At 54.9% G+C, this 19,193-nt stretch overlaps 1 protein-coding gene across 1 annotated transcript in view; it reads right to left on the bottom strand.

Moving 5' to 3' along the window:
* Positions 1 to 200: 200 nt before the first annotated feature.
* The window catches only part of LOC139383898 (pleckstrin homology domain-containing family H member 1-like), an 80,172-nt gene continuing 61,179 nt past the window's right edge, over positions 201 to 19,193 (bottom strand). Inside the window, 2 exon segments of the mRNA XM_071128502.1 lie at positions 201 to 2,738; positions 4,426 to 4,572. Of these exon segments, the coding sequence (XP_070984603.1) occupies positions 2,529 to 2,738; positions 4,426 to 4,572 (357 nt within the window). The 3' untranslated portion in view covers positions 201 to 2,528.

The following is a 19,193-nucleotide window of genomic DNA, read 5'->3' as shown; positions in this document are numbered from 1 at the left end:
GCAGGAAAATATCATTACCACTTTGATCTGTTTAGATGAAGCAACATCACACTGGTACATTTGCCAAAGTCTGGGGATAGTTTGTGTGTAAAAATATAACGAGAGAAAGGAACAGGCATTTTGTAAGAGCTTTAGTATTCACCAGAATGTTGAGCGTAAATGTTTATAGGTGAAAGCCATGCCAAATACTCTTCTGTATATAATGCACTTTTTTTTATTTCATTTTAAACACAACACTTCATAACAGCTAAGCACATCGTCTCTAATCTGTTTCATTGAGTTTAACATCCCTATTTCCCAATTCATACAGCATTCATACAGCTTTCATACAGCATTCATACAGCATTCATACAGCTTTCATACAGCTTTCATACAGCATTCATACAGCTTTCATACAGCATTCTTACAGCTTTCATACAGCATTCATACAGCTTTCATACAGCATTCATACAGCATCCATACAGCATCCATACAGCGTAAAACTGTCAAGTTCAATTATTCAGCTACTTGAGACAAACAAAGTCAAGGCCATTTTGAACGTTTCAGTTCAACATTTAACAGATCTGCCAAACAATTTTCAGCATACAAAAAAGCAACAAAATATCATGCAATTAAATAAATAACATTTAAATGACCAAGACAGTGGTTTCATCCAAAACAATTCAAGTCACTAATAACATTTGAATAGCTCTAATCATACCAGTCCACTCTTATGTGGCTGGACCTCTCCATTTAAATCAGTCCTACCTGGCTGAATTAACAGTACCTTCCACTGTTTTGTCAAAAAGGCTGGAGGTCAATTCCATTTCAATTCAGTCAATTCTAGAAGTAAACTGAAATTCCCATTTCAAATTCTCTAATTGAAAGGCAATGTGGAAAACTGGATTTGGAATTAACATGGGAATTTCAGTATAACTGAATTGAAATGGAATTGATCCCAACCCTGGTTGTCAAGGCAGGTAGTAAGTGGAGGAGTAGGAACATGCCACCAAATGAGTTGATACATCTCAGACTAAGCCTCATACAGCGGACAGACACATTGTATTCCATCTCTATTCTTCTCTATCAGCTTAAAAAAATATTGTTACTCTGTACTTCACAATAAAAGTATGTGGTCAAAATTGTTATAAAACATTGCCTCGTCAGAATGTTACCATCATCAGTACCATAAGTACCATAAGTCATAGCGCCTTGCCTCCCACGGGGCACAGACATCAGTTCAACGTCTAGTTTTGATTGACATTTGGTTGAGTTGTCAACTACCGTGAATTCAACATGATATTGACAAAAACATTCAACCATGTCATTCGATTTAGTTTAAAAGTTGGTGACTTTTTCCAAATCCAATTCGTTTTCCATGGCAATTCAATGTCATCACGTAGATTTTTGGGGGTTAAAATGCAGTGGAAACATTGATTCAACCAGTTTTTACCCAGTGGGCTGTTCCTCCTCAGGCCCTGGCCTGCTGTGATCTATAAGTCAGACATTTTGTGCAATTGCTTGATGAAAAAATCAAGTACAATTTGACGTCAGAGTATAAGTCTAAGTATTTTGTACTAGTTTAATGCAGTGTCTTCCGTCAGATAGCGCCATTCTAACGCGACGGCGTCTCCAGAAGCCAGTCAGGAGAAGGTAGTGAGCAACAACTAGCGCTCTGTAGTCGAATAGATTCCCTCAGAAACCAGTTAACGCCACTTCAAGCCTCCATCGTTTAAGGAATAGGTAATTCTTCCTAGCTCCATATAAGGTACCAAAGAGCCAGAATAAATTCATAGTCTTTCCTTGATTAACAGCTTTTTTCCCTTTAAAAAAGACAGAGGGTATGTGAAATGGCACCCTATTCTTCATGGGCTCTAGTCAAAAGTAGTGCACTATAAAGGGAAAAGGGAACGATTTGGGATGCAGAGTATCTGGAAGAGACGAGTGGCAGGGAAGAGTTGAGGCTGTGTGGATAACGGCCAGACAGCCAAGGTCAAGAAGTAGGGTGTGTTTTGGTCCTATTTAAAGGCTCAATTGTTTTTCAAATAGTCCTTCAAATAGCATATTTTTCCTAAATTAAGCACGGACTAAAACTCAAACATTTGAAGAGCGGCATCTTCACATAAAGTGAACCACAAATGATTATATCTTGCATCTCCCATTTCTTCACGGTAAATGTTTTTTTCTTTCAGAAATGAAACGTCCTGTGTATATGGAACAGAATCCACTTCAGGCTAGAGGGGATGAGGATAACATAGAAGAACCACAGCCAATGTCAGTGACGTAACATATGTAGAGCAATGTCCTCTTTACCACAACAGCCTGTAGTAGTTTCTCAGTCCTGGGTCATGTCCAGTAGGGAACACCGTACCAAAAATGTTTTGAAATGGAAAACAAACATTTATTATTTGACCAGGTCCAGGTATAGAGTCTCAATGTTTTAGTCTGTTTTCTTCTTTAAGGAGCCTACTGGACACAACCGTCTTGTCCCGAAGATAAACTGGAGCAAGGGTGTTGATTGTTGCTGCTGTTATTGTTGTTTGACATATTCACAGTAGAGTGGGACCCTTGGTGGTGTAAGTCATGGAGGGGAAGTGTCTGCTGTCTAAGTTCCACATCTTTGCAGCCCCTGTCCCGGTCCCGCGGGGCCCCAGAGGGGAGACGGGTCCTGGGGACTTGTGCTGGGCTATAGGGGGGCCAGGGAGGCTGGGCGTCCAGTAGTTAATGTAGCTGGCCATCAACAGAGTCAACTCCAAGATCTGGGAGGAGGGAGAGAGGAAGGGGCGGGAGGAGAGGAGGATGAAGGAGAGGAGAAGAGGGAGAGGAGAGTGGAGGGGACGGGGAGAAGAGAGGAGGATGAAGGTGAGAGAGGACACAGAGTAGGGAGGGGGAAATGGTTTTACCATTTGATATCATTGTATTTCATTAGCTCCTAGGGAGCCGGAGGCCCATTTGCTCACATTTAGAAGTTCAGTTTAAAGCCAATGAGAAAACCATAGAAATGACTTGATAGTGATCTGCCTGACATGAATACAGAGGGACCTTATTAGCACGTCCACCAGTAGTAATGTGACTCTATGCTTCGGCCGGGATTCAATCCAACACAGATTAACGACTGGCGGCTCAAGCCAAAACCATCTTTTAAAGTCAATTTCAGTGCACAGGTAACTTATCTGCTTTTTAAAAAAAATCCCTCCCTTAGGTTCCTCGGAGGCTGAACACATAAAATAGAGAATCAACCTGCTTTCTAAATCAGCCCAAGGAAGAGGGTAACCTTCATAAATATATATATATATATACATATATACACACAGTGCATTCAGAAACTACTGAGACCCCTTGACTACTTCCATATGTTGTTACATTACAGCCTTATTCTGAAATTGATTAAATAGTTTTTTTCCCTCATCAATCTACGCACAATACCCGATAATGACAAAGCAAAAACAGGTTTAGATTTTTTTCTGAAAATGTATAAAAAATTAAAAACTGAAATGAGGTTAACCTTCCTATATGCTCTCAGAGCGACACTGAACTGACAGGTGGACAGAGCCACATAGCAGGAGCTCACCCTTAACTCGTCACCCTGGTTCCCTGATCTGTACAGTAAAATCCTACATCAACACCACCACCCACCCTTTTCTTTTCAGTCTTTGGAAAATCCAGCCAAACTAACTGTGTGACCTTAACTTAATCCGAGCGCTGACTGAAAGTTGGCAGAGCTGTTGTGGTCCGTGGTGATTATTATCCACTAATAGTTTTCACTGACCATTTGCACTTGGCCAGAGGTAAAGACCACCTACTTTAAACATTTCTATGGCCTTACCTTGGGTTTAGCCACAGAGAAGACTATACTTTACCTTGGGTTTAGCCATAGAGAAGACAATACTTTACCTTGGGTTTAGCCATAGAGAAGACAATACTTTACCTTGGGTTTAGCCATAGAGAAGACAATACTTTACCTTGGGTTTAGCCACAGAGAAGACTATACTTTACTTTGGGTTTAGCCATAGAGAAGACAATACTTTACCTTGGGTTTAGCCATAGAGAAGACAATACTATACCTTGGGTTTAGCCACAGAGAAGACAATACTATACCTTGGGTTTAGCCATAGAGAAGACTATACCTTGGGTTTGGGAATAGAGAAGACTATACCTTGGGTTTGGGCATAGAGAAGACTATACCTTGGGTTTGGGCATAGAGAAGACTATACCTTGGGTTTGGCAATAGAGAAGACTATACCTTGGGTTTGGGCATAGAGAAGACTATACCTTGGGTTTGGGCATAGAGAAGACTATACCTTGGGTTTGGGAATAGAGAAGACTATACCTTGGGTTTGGGCATAGAGAAGACTATACCTTGCGTTTGGGCATAGAGAAGACTATACCTTGGGTTTGGGCATAGAGAAGACTATACCTTGGGTTTGGGCATAGAGAAGACTATACCTTGGGTTTGGGCAATGCGAAGACCAGTTTTTCCACACTCTTCTTCCCTCCACCCTGTTCTTTGGTCTGGCTCACTACCACCATCAGGTCGTCACGGCAACCGCCAAAGGTGATCACTGATTGGTAGGAGTAGGTGACCAGAAGGTGCTGTAAAGGAAAGGATGATTTATTTCAGTAGTTTAAAAGACGTATGTGAATAGGACACTTTTCACATTACCGTGCCAACCTGAACCAAACTGTGCTGGCTTTGATCATTTCTGTTCACTTTTGGTTTGGTTCTGTTCAGTAGTGTCTGTATCATGTCTCTTCCTTTCTTAATAATATAAAACATTTCATTTGTTTTTGTTTTTTTTACACTCCAAAAACAAACTTGTACATACAAACAACAACTTACAGACAGACACAAACAAGGACTACGTCCCCTCTGCCCAGACCCGCATGCTCACAACCCCATCTCTAGTGCCTGGTCACACCTCCATCTCTAGTGCCTGGTCACACCTCCATCCCAAGTGCCTGGTCACACCTCCATCCCAAGTGCCTGGTCACAACTCCATCTCTAGTGCCTGGTCACACCTCCATCCCTAGTGCCTGGTCACACCTCCATCCCAAGTGCCTGGTCACACCCCCATCCCTAGTGCCTGGTCAAACCTCCATCCTTAGTGCCTGGTCACACCTCCATCCCAAGTGCCTGGTCACACCCTCATCCCTAGTGCCAGGTCACACCTCCATCCCTAGTGCCTGGTCACACCTCCATCCCTAGTGCCTGGTCACACCTCCATCCTTAGTGCCTGGTCACACCTCCATCCTTAGTGCCTGGTCACACCTCCATCCCAAGTGCCTGGTCACACCTCCATCCTTAGTGCCTGGTCACACCTCCATCCTTAGTGCCTGGTCACACCTCCATCCTTAGTGCCTGGTCACACCTCCATCCCTAGTGCCTGGTCACACCTCCATCCTTAGTGCCTGGTCACACCTCCATCCCAAGTGCCTGGTCACACCCTCATCCCTAGTGCCAGGTCACACCTCCATCCCTAGTGCCTGGTCACACCTCCATCTCTAGTGCCTGGTCACACCTCCATCCCTAGTGCCTGGCCACACCTCCATCCCTAGTGCCTGGTCACACCTCCATCCTTAGTGCCTGGTCAGACCTCCATCCCTAGTGCCTGGTCACACCTCCATCCCTAGTGCCTGGTCACACCTCCATCCCTAGTGCCTGGTCACACCTCCATCCCAAGTGCCTGGTCACACCTCCATCCCTAGTGCCTGGTCACACCTCCATCCCTAGTGCCTGGTCACACCTCCATCTCTAGTGCCTGGTCACACCTCCATCCCTAGTGCCTGGTCACACCTCCATCCCTAGTGACTGGTCACACCTCCATCTCTAGTGCCTGGTCACACCTCCATCCCTAGTGCCTGGTCACACCTCCATCCCTAGTGCCTGGCCACACCTCCATCCCTAGTCAGACCTCCATCCCTAGTGCCTGGTCACACCTCCATCCCAAGTGCCTGGTCACACCCCCATCCCTAGTGCCTGGTCAAACCTCCATCCTTAGTGCCTGGTCACACCTCCATCCCAAGTGCCTGGTCACACCCTCATCCCTAGTGCCTGGTCAAACCTCCATCCCTAGTGCCTGGTCACACCTCCATCTCTAGTGCCTGGTCACACCTCCATCCCTAGTGCCTGGCCACACCTCCATCCCTAGTGCCTGGTCACACCTCCATCCTTAGTGCCTGGTCACAACTCCATCCCAAGTGCCTGGTCACACCCTCATCCCTAGTGCCTGGTCACACCTCCATCCCTAGTGCCTGGTCACACCTCCATCTCTAGTGCCTGGTCACACCTCCATCCCTAGTGCCTGGCCACACCTCCGTCCCTAGTGCCTGGTCACACCTCCATCCCTAGTGCCTGGCCACACCTCCATCTCTAGTGCCTGGTCACACCTCCATCCCTAGTGCCTGGTCACACCATCCCTAGTGCCTGGCCACACCTCCATCTCTAGTGCCTGGTCACACCTCCATCCCTAGTGCCTGGTCACACCTCCATCCCTAGTGCCTGGTCACACCTCCATCCCTAGTGACTGGTCACACCTCCATCTCTAGTGCCTGGTCACACCTCCATCCCTAGTGCCTGGTCACACCTCCATCCCTAGTGCCTGGCCACACCTCCATCCCTAGTCAGACCTCCATCCCTAGTGCCTGGTCACACCTCCATCCCTAGTGCCTGGTCACACCTCCATCCCTAGTGCCTGGTCACACCTCCATCTCTAGTGCCTGGTCACACCTCCATCCCTAGTGCCTGGCCACACCTCCATCCCTAGTGCCTGGTCACACCTCCATCCCTAGTGCCTGGTCACACCTCCATCCCTAGTGCCTGGCCACACCTCCATCCCTAGTGCCTGGCCACACCTCCATCCCTAGTGCCTGGCCACACCTCCATCCCTAGTGCCTGGTCACACCTCTATCCCTAGTGCCTGGTCAGACCTCCATCCCTAGTGCCTGGTCACACCTCCATCCCTAGTGCCTGGTCACACCTCCATCCCTAGTGCCTGGTCACACCTCCATCCCTAGTGCCTGGTCACACCTCCATCCCTAGTGCCTGGTCACACCTCCATCTCTAGTGCCTGGTCACACCTCCATCCCTAGTGCCTGGTCACACCTCCATCCCTAGTGCCTGGTCACACCTCCATCTCTAGTGCCTGGTCACACCTCCATCCCTAGTGCCTGGTCACACCTCCATCCCTAGTGCCTGGCCACACCTCCATCCCTAGTCAGACCTCCATTCCTAGTGCCTGGTCACACCTCCATCCCTAGTGCCTGGTCAGACCTCCATCCCTAGTGCCTGGTCACACCTCCATCCCTAGTGCCTGGTCACACCTCCATCCCTAGTGCCTCCATCCCTAGTCACACCTCCATCCCTAGTGCCTGGCCACACCTCCATCCCTAGTACCTGGTCACACCTCCATCCCTAGTGCCTGGTCACACCTCCATCCCAAGTGCCTGGTCACACCCTCATCCCTAGTGCCAGGTCACACCTCCATCCCTAGTGCCTGGTCACACCTCCATCTCTAGTGCCTGGTCACACCTCCATCCCTAGTGCCTGGCCACACCTCCATCCCTAGTGCCTGGTCACACCTCCATCCTTAGTGCCTGGTCAGACCTCCATCCCTAGTGCCTGGTCACATCTCCATCCCTAGTGCCTGGTCACACCTCCATCCCTAGTGCCTGGTCACACCTCCATCCCTAGTGCCTGGTCACACCTCCATCTCTAGTGCCTGGTCACACCTCCATCCCTAGTGCCTGGTCACACCTCCATCCCTAGTGCCTGGCCACACCTCCATCCCTAGTCAGACCTCCATTCCTAGTGCCTGGTCACACCTCCATCCCTAGTGCCTGGTCAGACCTCCATCCCTAGTGCCTGGTCACACCTCCATCCCTAGTGCCTGGTCACACCTCCATCCCTAGTGCCTCCATCCCTAGTCACACCTCCATCCCTAGTGCCTGGCCACACCTCCATCCCTAGTACCTGGTCACACCTCCATCCCTAGTGCCTGGTCACACCTCCATCCCAAGTGCCTGGTCACACCCTCATCCCTAGTGCCAGGTCACACCTCCATCCCTAGTGCCTGGTCACACCTCCATCTCTAGTGCCTGGTCACACCTCCATCCCTAGTGCCTGGCCACACCTCCATCCCTAGTGCCTGGTCACACCTCCATCCTTAGTGCCTGGTCAGACCTCCATCCCTAGTGCCTGGTCACATCTCCATCCCTAGTGCCTGGTCACACCTCCATCCCTAGTGCCTGGTCACACCTCCATCCCTAGTGCCTGGTCACACCTCCATCTCTAGTGCCTGGTCACACCTCCATCCCTAGTGCCTGGTCACACCTCCATCCCTAGTGACTGGTCACACCTCCATCTCTAGTGCCTGGTCACACCTCCATCCCTAGTGCCTGGTCACAACTCCATCCCTAGTGCCTGGCCACACCTCCATCCCTAGTGCCTGGTCACACCTCCATCCCAAGTGCCTGGTCACACCCCCATCCCTAGTGCCTGGTCAAACCTCCATCCTTAGTGCCTGGTCACACCTCCATCCCAAGTGCCTGGTCACACCCTCATCCCTAGTGCCTGGTCAAACCTCCATCCCTAGTGCCTGGTCACACCTCCATCTCTAGTGCCTGGTCACACCTCCATCCCTAGTGCCTGGCCACACCTCCATCCCTAGTGCCTGGTCACACCTCCATCCTTAGTGCCTGGTCACACCTCCATCCCAAGTGCCTGGTCACACCCTCATCCCTAGTGCCTGGTCACACCTCCATCCCTAGTGCCTGGTCACACCTCCATCTCTAGTGCCTGGTCACACCTCCATCCCTAGTGCCTGGCCACACCTCCATCCCTAGTGCCTGGTCACACCTCCATCCTTAGTGCCTGGTCAGACCTCCATCCCTAGTGCCTGGTCACACCTCCATCCCTAGTGCCTGGTCACACCTCCATCCCTAGTGCCTGGTCACACCTCCATCCCTAGTGCCTGGTCACACCTCCATCCCTAGTGCCTGGTCACACCTCCATCTCTAGTGCCTGGTCACACCTCCATCCCTAGTGCCTGGTCACACCTCCATCCCTAGTGACTGGTCACACCTCCATCTCTAGTGCCTGGTCACACCTCCATCCCTAGTGCCTGGTCACACCTCCATCCCTAGTGCCTGGCCACACCTCCATCCCTAGTCAGACCTCCATCCCTAGTGCCTGGTCACACCTCCATCCCTAGTGCCTGGTCAGACCTCCATCCCTAGTGCCTGGTCACACCTCCATCCCTAGTGCCTGGTCACACCTCCATCCCTAGTGCCTCCATCCCTAGTCACACCTCCATCCCTAGTGCCTGGCCACACCTCCATCCCTAGTGCCTGGACACACCTCCATCCCTAGTGCCTGGTCACACCTCCATCCCTAGTGCCTGGTCACACCTCCATCCCTAGTGCCTGGCCACACCTCCATCCCTAGTGCCTGGTCACACCTCCATCCCTAGTGCCTGGCCACACCTCCATCTCTAGTGCCTGGTCACACCTCCATCCCTAGTGCCTGGTCACACCTCCATCCCTAGTGCCTGGCCACACCTCCATCTCTAGTGCCTGGTCACACCTCCATCCCTAGTGCCTGGTCACACCTCCATCCCTAGTGCCTGGCCACACCTCCATCCCTAGTGACTGGTCACACCTCCATCTCTAGTGCCTGGTCACACCTCCATCTCTAGTGCCTGGTCACACCTCCATCCCTAGTGCCTGGTCAAACCTCCATCCCTAGTGCCTGGTCACACCTCCATCCCTAGTGCCTGGTCACACCTCCATCCCTAGTGCCTGGTCACACCTCCATCCCTAGTGCCTGGTCACACCTCCATCCCTAGTGCCTGGCCACACCTCCATCCCTAGTCAGACCTCCATCCCTAGTGCCTGGTCACACCTCCATCCCTAGTGCCTGGTCACACCTCCATCCCTAGTGCCTGGTCACACCTCCATCCCTAGTGCCTGGTCACACCTCCATCCCTAGTGCCTGGTCACACCTCCATCCCTAGTGCCTGGTCACACCTCCATCTCTAGTGCCTGGTCACACCTCCATCCCTAGTGCCTGGTCACACCTCCATCCCTAGTGACTGGTCACACCTCCATCTCTAGTGCCTGGTCACACCTCCATCCCTAGTGCCTGGTCACACCTCCATCCCTAGTGCCTGGCCACACCTCCATCTCTAGTCAGACCTCCATTCCTAGTGCCTGGTCACACCTCCATCCCTAGTGCCTGGTCAGACCTCCATCCCTAGTGCCTGGTCACACCTCCATCCCTAGTGCCTGGTCACACCTCCATCCCTAGTGCCTCCATCCCTAGTCACACCTCCATCCCTAGTGCCTGGCCACACCTCCATCCCTAGTACCTGGTCACACCTCCATCCCTAGTGCCTGGTCACACCTCCATCCCTAGTGCCTGGTCACACCTCCATCCCTAGTGCCTGGTCACACCTCCATCCCTAGTGCCTGGCCACACCTCCATCCCTAGTGCCTGGCCACACCTCCATCCCTAGTGCCTGGCCACACCTCCATCCCTAGTGCCTGGTCACACCTCCATCCCTAGTGCCTGGTCACACCTCCATCCCTAGTGCCTGGCCACACCTCAATCCCTAGTGCCTGGTCACACCTCCATCCCTAGTGCCTGGTCACACCTCCATCCCTAGTGCCTGGCCACACCTCCATCCCTAGGTCCTGGTCACACCTCCATCCCTAGTGCCTGGCCACACCTCCATCTCTAGTGCCTGGTCACACCTCCATCCCTAGTGCCTGGTCACACCTCCATCCCTAGTGCCTGGTCACACCTCCATCCCTAGTGCCTGGTCACACCTCCATCCCTAGTGCCTGGTCACACCTCCATCTCTAGTGCCTGGTCACACCTCCATCCCTAGTGCCTGGCCACACCTCCATCCCTAGTGCCTGGTCACACCTCCATCCCTAGTGCCTGGTCAGACCTCCATCCCTAGTGCCTGGTCACACCTCCATCCCTAGTGCCTGGTCACACCTCCATCCCTAGTGCCTGGTCACACCTCCATCCCTAGTGCCTGGTCACACCTCCATCCCTAGTGCCTGGTCACACCTCCATCTCTAGTGCCTGGTCACACCTCCATCCCTAGTGCCTGGCCACACCTCCATCCCTAGTGCCTGGTCACACCTCCATCCCTAGTGCCTGGTCACACCTCCATCCCTAGTGCCTGGTCACACCTCCATCCCTAGTGCCTGGTCACACCTCCATCCCTAGTGCCTGGTCACACCTCCATCTCTAGTGCCTGGTCACACCTCCATCCCTAGTGCCTGGTCACACCTCCATCCCTAGTGACTGGTCACACCTCCATCTCTAGTGCCTGGTCACACCTCCATCCCTAGTGCCTGGCCACACCTCCATCCCTAGTGCCTGGCCACACCTCCATCCCTAGTCAGACCTCCATCCCTAGTGCCTGGTCACACCTCCATCCCTAGTGCCTGGTCAGACCTCCATCCCTAGTGCCTGGTCAAACCTCCATCCCTAGTGCCTGGTCACACCTCCATCCCTAGTGCCTCCATCCCTAGTCACACCTCCATCCCTAGTGCCTGGCCACACCTCCATCCCTAGTGCCTGGTGACACCTCCATCCCTAGTGCCTGGTCACACCTCCATCCCTAGTGCCTGGCCACACCTCCATCCCTAGTGCCTGGCCACACCTCCATCCCTAGTGCCTGGCCACACCTCCATCCCTAGTGCCTGGTCACACCTCCATCCCTAGTGCCTGGTCACACCTCCATCCTAGTGCCTGGCCACACCTCCATCCCTAGTGCCTGGTCACACCTCCATCCCTAGTGCCTGGTCACACCTCCATCCCTAGTGCCTGGCCACACCTCCATCTCTAGTGCCTGGTCACACCTCCATCCCTAGTGCCTGGTCACACCTCCATCCCTAGTGCCTGGTCACACCTCCATCCCTTGTGACTGGTCACACCTCCATCTCTAGTGCCTGGTCATACCTCCATCCCTAGTGCCTGGTCACACCTCCATCCCTAGTGCCTGGTCACACCTCCATCCCTAGTGACTGGTCACACCTCCATCTCTAGTGCCTGGTCACACCTCCATCCCTAGTGCCTGGCCACACCTCCATCCCTAGTGCCTGGCCACACCTCCATCCCTAGTCAGACCTCCATCCCTAGTGCCTGGTCACACCTCCATCCCTAGTGCCTGGTCACACCTCCATCCCTAGTGCCTGGTCACACCTCCATCTCTAGTGCCTGGTCACACCTCCATCCCTAGTGCCTGGCCACACCTCCATCCCTAGTGCCTGGTCACACCTCCATCCCTAGTGCCTGGCCACACCTCCATCCCTAGTGCCTGGTCACACCTCTATCCCTAGTGCCTGGTCAGACCTCTATCCCTAGTGCCTGGTCACACCTCCATCCCTAGTGCCTGGTCACACCTCCATCCCTAGTACCTGGTCACACCTCCATCCCTAGTGCCTGGTCACACCTCCATCCCTAGTGCCTGGTCACACCTCCATCTCTAGTGCCTGGTCACACCTCCATCCCTAGTGCATGGTCACACCTCCATCCCTAGTGACTGGTCACACCTCCATCTCTAGTGCCTGGTCACACCTCCATCCCTAGTGCCTGGTCACACCTCCATCCCTAGTGCCTGGCCACACCTCCATCCCTAGTCAGACCTCCATCCCTAGTGCCTGGTCACACCACCATCCCTAGTGCCTGGTCAGACCTCCATCCCTAGTGCCTGGTCACACCTCCATCCCTAGTGCCTGGTCACACCTCCATCCCTAGTGCCTCCATCCCTAGTCACACCTCCATCCCTAGTGCCTGGCCACACCTCCATCCCTAGTACCTGGTCACACCTCCATCCCTAGTGCCTGGTCACACCTCCATCCCTAGTGCCTGGTCACACCTCCATCCCTAGTGCCTGGTCACACCTCCATCCCTAGTGCCTGGCCACACCTCCATCCCTAGTGCCTGGCCACACCTCCATCCCTAGTGCTTGGCCACACCTCCATCCCTAGTGCCTGGTCACACCTCCATCCCTAGTGCCTGGTCACACCTCCATCCCTAGTGCCTGGCCACACCTCCATCCCTAGTCAGACCTCCATCCCTAGTGCCTGGTCACACCTCCATCCCTAGTGCCTCCATCCCTAGTCACACCTCCATCCCTAGTGCCTGGCCACACCTCCATCCCTAGTACCTGGTCACACCTCCATCCCTAGTGCCTGGTCACACCTCCATCCCTAGTGCCTGGTCACACCTCCATCCCTAGTGCCTGGTCACACCTCCATCTCTAGTGCCTGGTCACACCTCCATCCCTAGTGCCTGGTCACACCTCCATCCCTAGTGACTGGTCACACCTCCATCTCTAGTGCCTGGTCACACCTCCATCCCTAGTGCCTGGTCACACCTCCATCCCTAGTGCCTGGCCACACCTCCATCCCTAGTCAGACCTCCATCCCTAGTGCCTGGTCACACCTCCATCCCTAGTGCCTGGTCAGACCTCCATCCCTAGTGCCTGGTCACACCTCCATCCCTAGTGCCTCCATCCCTAGTCACACCTCCATCCCTAGTGCCTGGCCACACCTCCATCCCTAGTGCCTGGTGACACCTCCATCCCTAGTGCCTGGTCACACCTCCATCCCTAGTGCCTGGCCACACCTCCATCCCTAGTGCCTGGCCACACCTCCATCCCTAGTGCCTGGCCACACCTCCATCCCTAGTACCTGGTCACACCTCCATCCCTAGTGCCTGGTCACACCTCCATCCCTAGTGCCTGGTCACACCTCCATCCCTAGTGCCTGGTCACACCTCCATCTCTAGTGCCTGGTCACACCTCCATCCCTAGTGCCTGGTCACACCTCCATCCCTAGTGACTGGTCACACCTCCATCTCTAGTGCCTGGTCACACCTCCATCCCTAGTGCCTGGTCACACCTCCATCCCTAGTGCCTGGCCACACCTCCATCCCTAGTCAGACCTCCATCCCTAGTGCCTGGTCACACCTCCATCCCTAGTGCCTGGTCAGACCTCCATCCCTAGTGCCTGGTCACACCTCCATCCCTAGTGCCTGGTCACACCTCCATCCCTAGTGCCTCCATCCCTAGTCACACCTCCATCCCTAGTGCCTGGCCACACCTCCATCTCTAGTGCCTGGTCACACCTCCATCCCTAGTGCCTGGTCACACCTCCATCCCTAGTGCCTGGTCACACCTCCATCCCTTGTGACTGGTCACACCTCCATCTCTAGTGCCTGGTCACACCTCCATCCCTAGTGCCTGGTCACACCTCCATCCCTAGTGCCTGGTCACACCTCCATCCCTAGTGCCTGGTCACACCTCCATCTCTAGTGCCTGGTCACACCTCCATCCCTAGTGCCTGGTCACACCTCCATCCCTAGTGACTGGTCACACCTCCATCTCTAGTGCCTGGTCACACCTCCATCCCTAGTGCCTGGTCACACCTCCATCCCTAGTGCCTGGCCACACCTCCATCCCTAGTCAGACCTCCATCCCTAGTGCCTGGTCACACCTCCATCCCTAGTGCCTGGTCAGACCTCCATCCCTAGTGCCTGGTCAAACCTCCATCCCTAGTGCCTGGTCACACCTCCATCCCTAGTGCCTCCATCCCTAGTCACACCTCCATCCCTAGTGCCTGGCCACACCTCCATCCCTAGTGCCTGGTGACACCTCCATCCCTAGTGCCTGGTCACACCTCCATCCCTAGTGCCTGGCCACACCTCCATCCCTAGTGACTGGCCACACCTCCATCCCTAGTGCCTGGCCACACCTCCATCCCTAGTGCCTGGTCACACCTCCATCCCTAGTGCCTGGTCAAACCTCCATCCCTAGTGCCTGGCCACACCTCCATCCCTAGTGCCTGGTCGCACCTCCATCCCTAGTGCCTGGTCACACCTCCATCCCTAGTGCCTGGTCACACCTCCATCTCTAGTGCCTGGCCAAACCTCCATCCCTAGTGCCTGGCCACACCTCCATCCCTAGTGCCTGGTGACACCTCCATCCCTAGTGCCTGGTCACACCTCCATCCCTAGTGCCTGGCCACACCTCCATCCCTAGTGACTGGCCACACCTCCATCCCTAGTGCCTGGCCACACCTCCATCCCTAGTGCCTGGTCACACCTCCATCCCTAGTGCCTGGTCAAACCTCCATCCCTAGTGCCTGGCCACACCTCCATCCCTAGTGCCTGGTCGCACCTCCATCCCTAGTGCCTGGTCACACCTCCATCCCTAGTGCCTGGTCACACCTCCATCTCTAGTGCCTGGCCAAACCTCCATCCCTAGTGCCTGGTCACACCTCCATCCCTAGTGCCTGGTCACACCTCCATCTCTAGTGCCTGGCAACACCTCCATCCCTAGTGCCTGGCCACACCTCCATCCCTAGTGCCTGGCCACACCTCCATCCTTAGTGCCTGGCCACACCTCCATCCCTAGTGCCTGGTCACACCTCCATCCCTAGTGCCTGGTCACACCTCCATCCCTAGTGCCTCCATCCCTAGTCACACCTCCATCCCTAGTGCCTGGCCACACCTCCATCCCTAGTGCCTGGCCACACCTCCATCCCTAGTCAGACCTCCATCCCTAGTGCCTGGTCACACCTCCATCCCTAGTGCCTCCATCCCTAGTCACACCTCCATCCCTAGTGCCTGGCCACACCTCCATCCCTAGTACCTGGTCACACCTCCATCCCTAGTGCCTGGTCACACCTCCATCCCTAGTGCCTGGTCACACCTCCATCCCTAGTGCCTGGTCACACCTCCATCTCTAGTGCCTGGTCACACCTCCATCCCTAGTGCCTGGTCACACCTCCATCCCTAGTGACTGGTCACACCTCCATCTCTAGTGCCTGGTCACACCTCCATCCCTAGTGCCTGGTCACACCTCTATCCCTAGTGCCTGGCCACACCTCCATCCCTAGTCAGACCTCCATCCCTAGTGCCTGGTCACACCTCCATCCCTAGTGCCTGGTCAGACCTCCATCCCTAGTGCCTGGTCACACCTCCATCCCTAGTGCCTCCATCCCTAGTCACACCTCCATCCCTAGTGCCTGGCCACACCTCCATCCCTAGTGCCTGGTGACACCTCCATCCCTAGTGCCTGGTCACACCTCCATCCCTAGTGCCTGGCCACACCTCCATCCCTAGTGCCTGGCCACACCTCCATCCCTAGTGCCTGGCCACACCTCCATCCCTAGTACCTGGTCACACCTCCATCCCTAGTGCCTGGTCACACCTCCATCCCTAGTGCCTGGTCACACCTCCATCTCTAGTGCCTGGTCACACCTCCATCCCTAGTGCCTGGTCACACCTCCATCCCTAGTGACTGGTCACACCTCCATCTCTAGTGCCTGGTCACACCTCCATCCCTAGTGCCTGGTCACACCTCCATCCCTAGTGCCTGGCCACACCTCCATCCCTAGTCAGACCTCCATCCCTAGTGCCTGGTCACACCTCCATCCCTAGTGCCTGGACAGACCTCCATCCCTAGTGCCTGGTCACACCTCCATCCCTAGTGCCTGGTCACACCTCCATCCCTAGTGCCTCCATCCCTAGTCACACCTCCATCCCTAGTGCCTGGCCACACCTCCATCCCTAGTGCCTGGTGCCACCTCCATCCCTAGTGCCTGGCCACACCTCCATCCCTAGTGCCTGGCCACACCTCCATCCCTAGTGCCTGGCCACACCTCCATCCCTAGTGCCTGGTCACACCTCCATCCCTAGTGCCTGGTCACACCTCCATCCCTAGTGCCTGGCCACACCTCCATCTCTAGTGCCTGGTCACCTCCATCCCTAGTGCCTGGTCACACCTCCATCCCTAGTGCCTGGTCACACCTCCATCCCTAGTGCCTGGTCACACCTCCATCTCTAGTGCCTGGTCACACCTCCATCCCTAGTGCCTGGTCACACCTCCATCCCTAGTGCCTGGTCACACCTCCATCCCTAGTGCCTGGTCACACCTCCATCTCTAGTGCCTGGTCACACCTCCATCCCTAGTGCCTGGTCACACCTCCATCCCTAGTGACTGGTCACACCTCCATCTCTAGTGCCTGGTCACACCTCCATCCCTAGTGCCTGGCCACACCTCCATCCCTAGTGCCTCCATCCCTAGTCACACCTCCATCCCTAGTGCCTGGCCACACCTCCATCCCTAGTGCCTGGTCACACCTCCATCCCTAGTGCCTGGTCAGACCTCCATCCCTAGTGCCTGGTCACACCTCCATCCCTAGTGCCTGGTCACACCTCCATCCCTAGTGCCTCCATCCCTAGTCACACCTCCATCCCTAGTGCCTGGCCACACCTCCATCCCTAGTGCCTGGTGACACCTCCATCCCTAGTGCCTGGTCACACCTCCATCCCTAGTGCCTGGCCACACCTCCATCCCTAGTGCCTGGCCACACCTCCATCCCTAGTGCCTGGCCACACCTCCATCCCTAGTGCCTGGTCACACCTCCATCCCTAGTGCCTGGTCACACCTCCATCCCTTGTGCCTGGCCACACCTCCATCCCTAGTGCCTGGTCACACCTCCATCCCTAGTGCCTGGTCACACCTCCATCCCTAGTGCCTGGCCACACCTCCATCTCTAGTGCCTGGTCACACCTCCATCCCTAGTGCCTGGTCACACCTCCATCCCTAGTGCCTGGTCACACCTCCATCCCTAGTGCCTGGTCACACCTCCATCTCTAGTGCCTGGTCACACCTCCATCCCTAGTGCCTGGTCACACCTCCATCCCTAGTGCCTGGTCACACCTCCATCCCTAGTGCCTGGTCACACCTCCATCCCTAGTGCCTGGTCACACCTCCATCCCTAGTGCCTGGTCACACCTCCATCCCTAGTGCCTGGTCCACCTCCATCTAGTGCCTGGTCACACCTCCATCTCTAGTGCCTGGTCACACCTCCATCCCTAGTGCCTGGTCACACCTCCATCCCTAGTGCCTGGCCACACCTCCATCCCTAGTCAGACCTCCATCCCTAGTGCCTGGTCACACCTCCATCCCTAGTGCCTGGTCAGACCTCCATCCCTAGTGCCTGGTCAAACCTCCATCCCTAGTGCCTGGTCACACCTCCATCCCTAGTGCCCTGGCCACACCTCCATCCCTAGTGCCTGGTGACACCTCCATCCCTAGTGCCTCCATCCCTAGTCACACCTCCATCCCTAGTGCTCCATCCCTAGTGCCTGGTGACACCTCCATCCCTAGTGCCTGGTCACACCTCCATCCCTAGTGCCTGGCCACACCTCCATCCCTAGTGCCTGGTCACACCTCCATCCCTAGTGCCTGGTCACACCTCCATCCCTAGTGCCTGGTCACACCTCCATCCCTAGTGCCTGGCCAAACCTCCATCCCTAGTGCCTGGCCACACCTCCATCCCTAGTGCCTCCATCCCTAGTGCCTGGTCCACACCTCCAGTGCCTGGTCTAGTGCCTGGTCCACACCTCCATCCCTAGTGCCTGGTCGCACCTCCATCCCTAGTGCCTGGTCACACCTCCATCCCTAGTGCCTGGTCACACCTCCATCCATCTAGTGCCTGGTCACACCTCCATCCCTAGTGCCTGGTCCACACCTCCATCCCTAGTGCCTGGTCACACCTCCATCCCTAGTGCCTGGTCACACCTCCATCTCTAGTGCCTGGCCAAACCTCCATCTCTAGTGCCTGGCCAAACCTCCATCCCTAGTGCCTGGTCACACCTCCATCCCTAGTGCCTGGTCACACCTCCATCCCTAGTGCCTGGTCACACCTCCATCCCTAGTGCCTGGTCACACCTCCATCCCTAGTGCCTCCATCCCTAGTCACACCTCCATCCCTAGTGCCTGGCCACACCTCCATCCCTAGTGCCTGGTCACACCTCCATCCCTAGTGCCTGGTCACACCTCCATCCCTAGTGCCTGGTCACACCTCCATCCCTAGTGCCTGGTCACACCTCCATCCCTAGTGCCTGGTCACACCTCCATCCCTAGTGCCTGGTCACACCTCCATCCCTAGTGCCTGGTCACACCTCCATCCCTAGTGCCTGGTCACACCTCCATCCCTAGTGCCTGGTCACACCTCCATCCCTAGTGCCTGGCCACACCTCCACACCTCCATCCCTAGTGCCTGGTCACACCTCCATCCCTAGTGCCTGGTCACACCTCCATCTCTAGTGCCTGGCCAAACCTCCATCCCTAGTGCCTGGTCACACCTCCATCCCTAGTGCCTGGTCACACCTCCATCCCTAG

This window comes from Oncorhynchus clarkii, chromosome 25, assembly GCF_045791955.1.
Source record: "Oncorhynchus clarkii lewisi isolate Uvic-CL-2024 chromosome 25, UVic_Ocla_1.0, whole genome shotgun sequence".
Lineage (NCBI taxonomy): Eukaryota > Metazoa > Chordata > Actinopteri > Salmoniformes > Salmonidae > Oncorhynchus > Oncorhynchus clarkii.
This window is presented reverse-complemented; position numbering and strand designations above follow the sequence as displayed.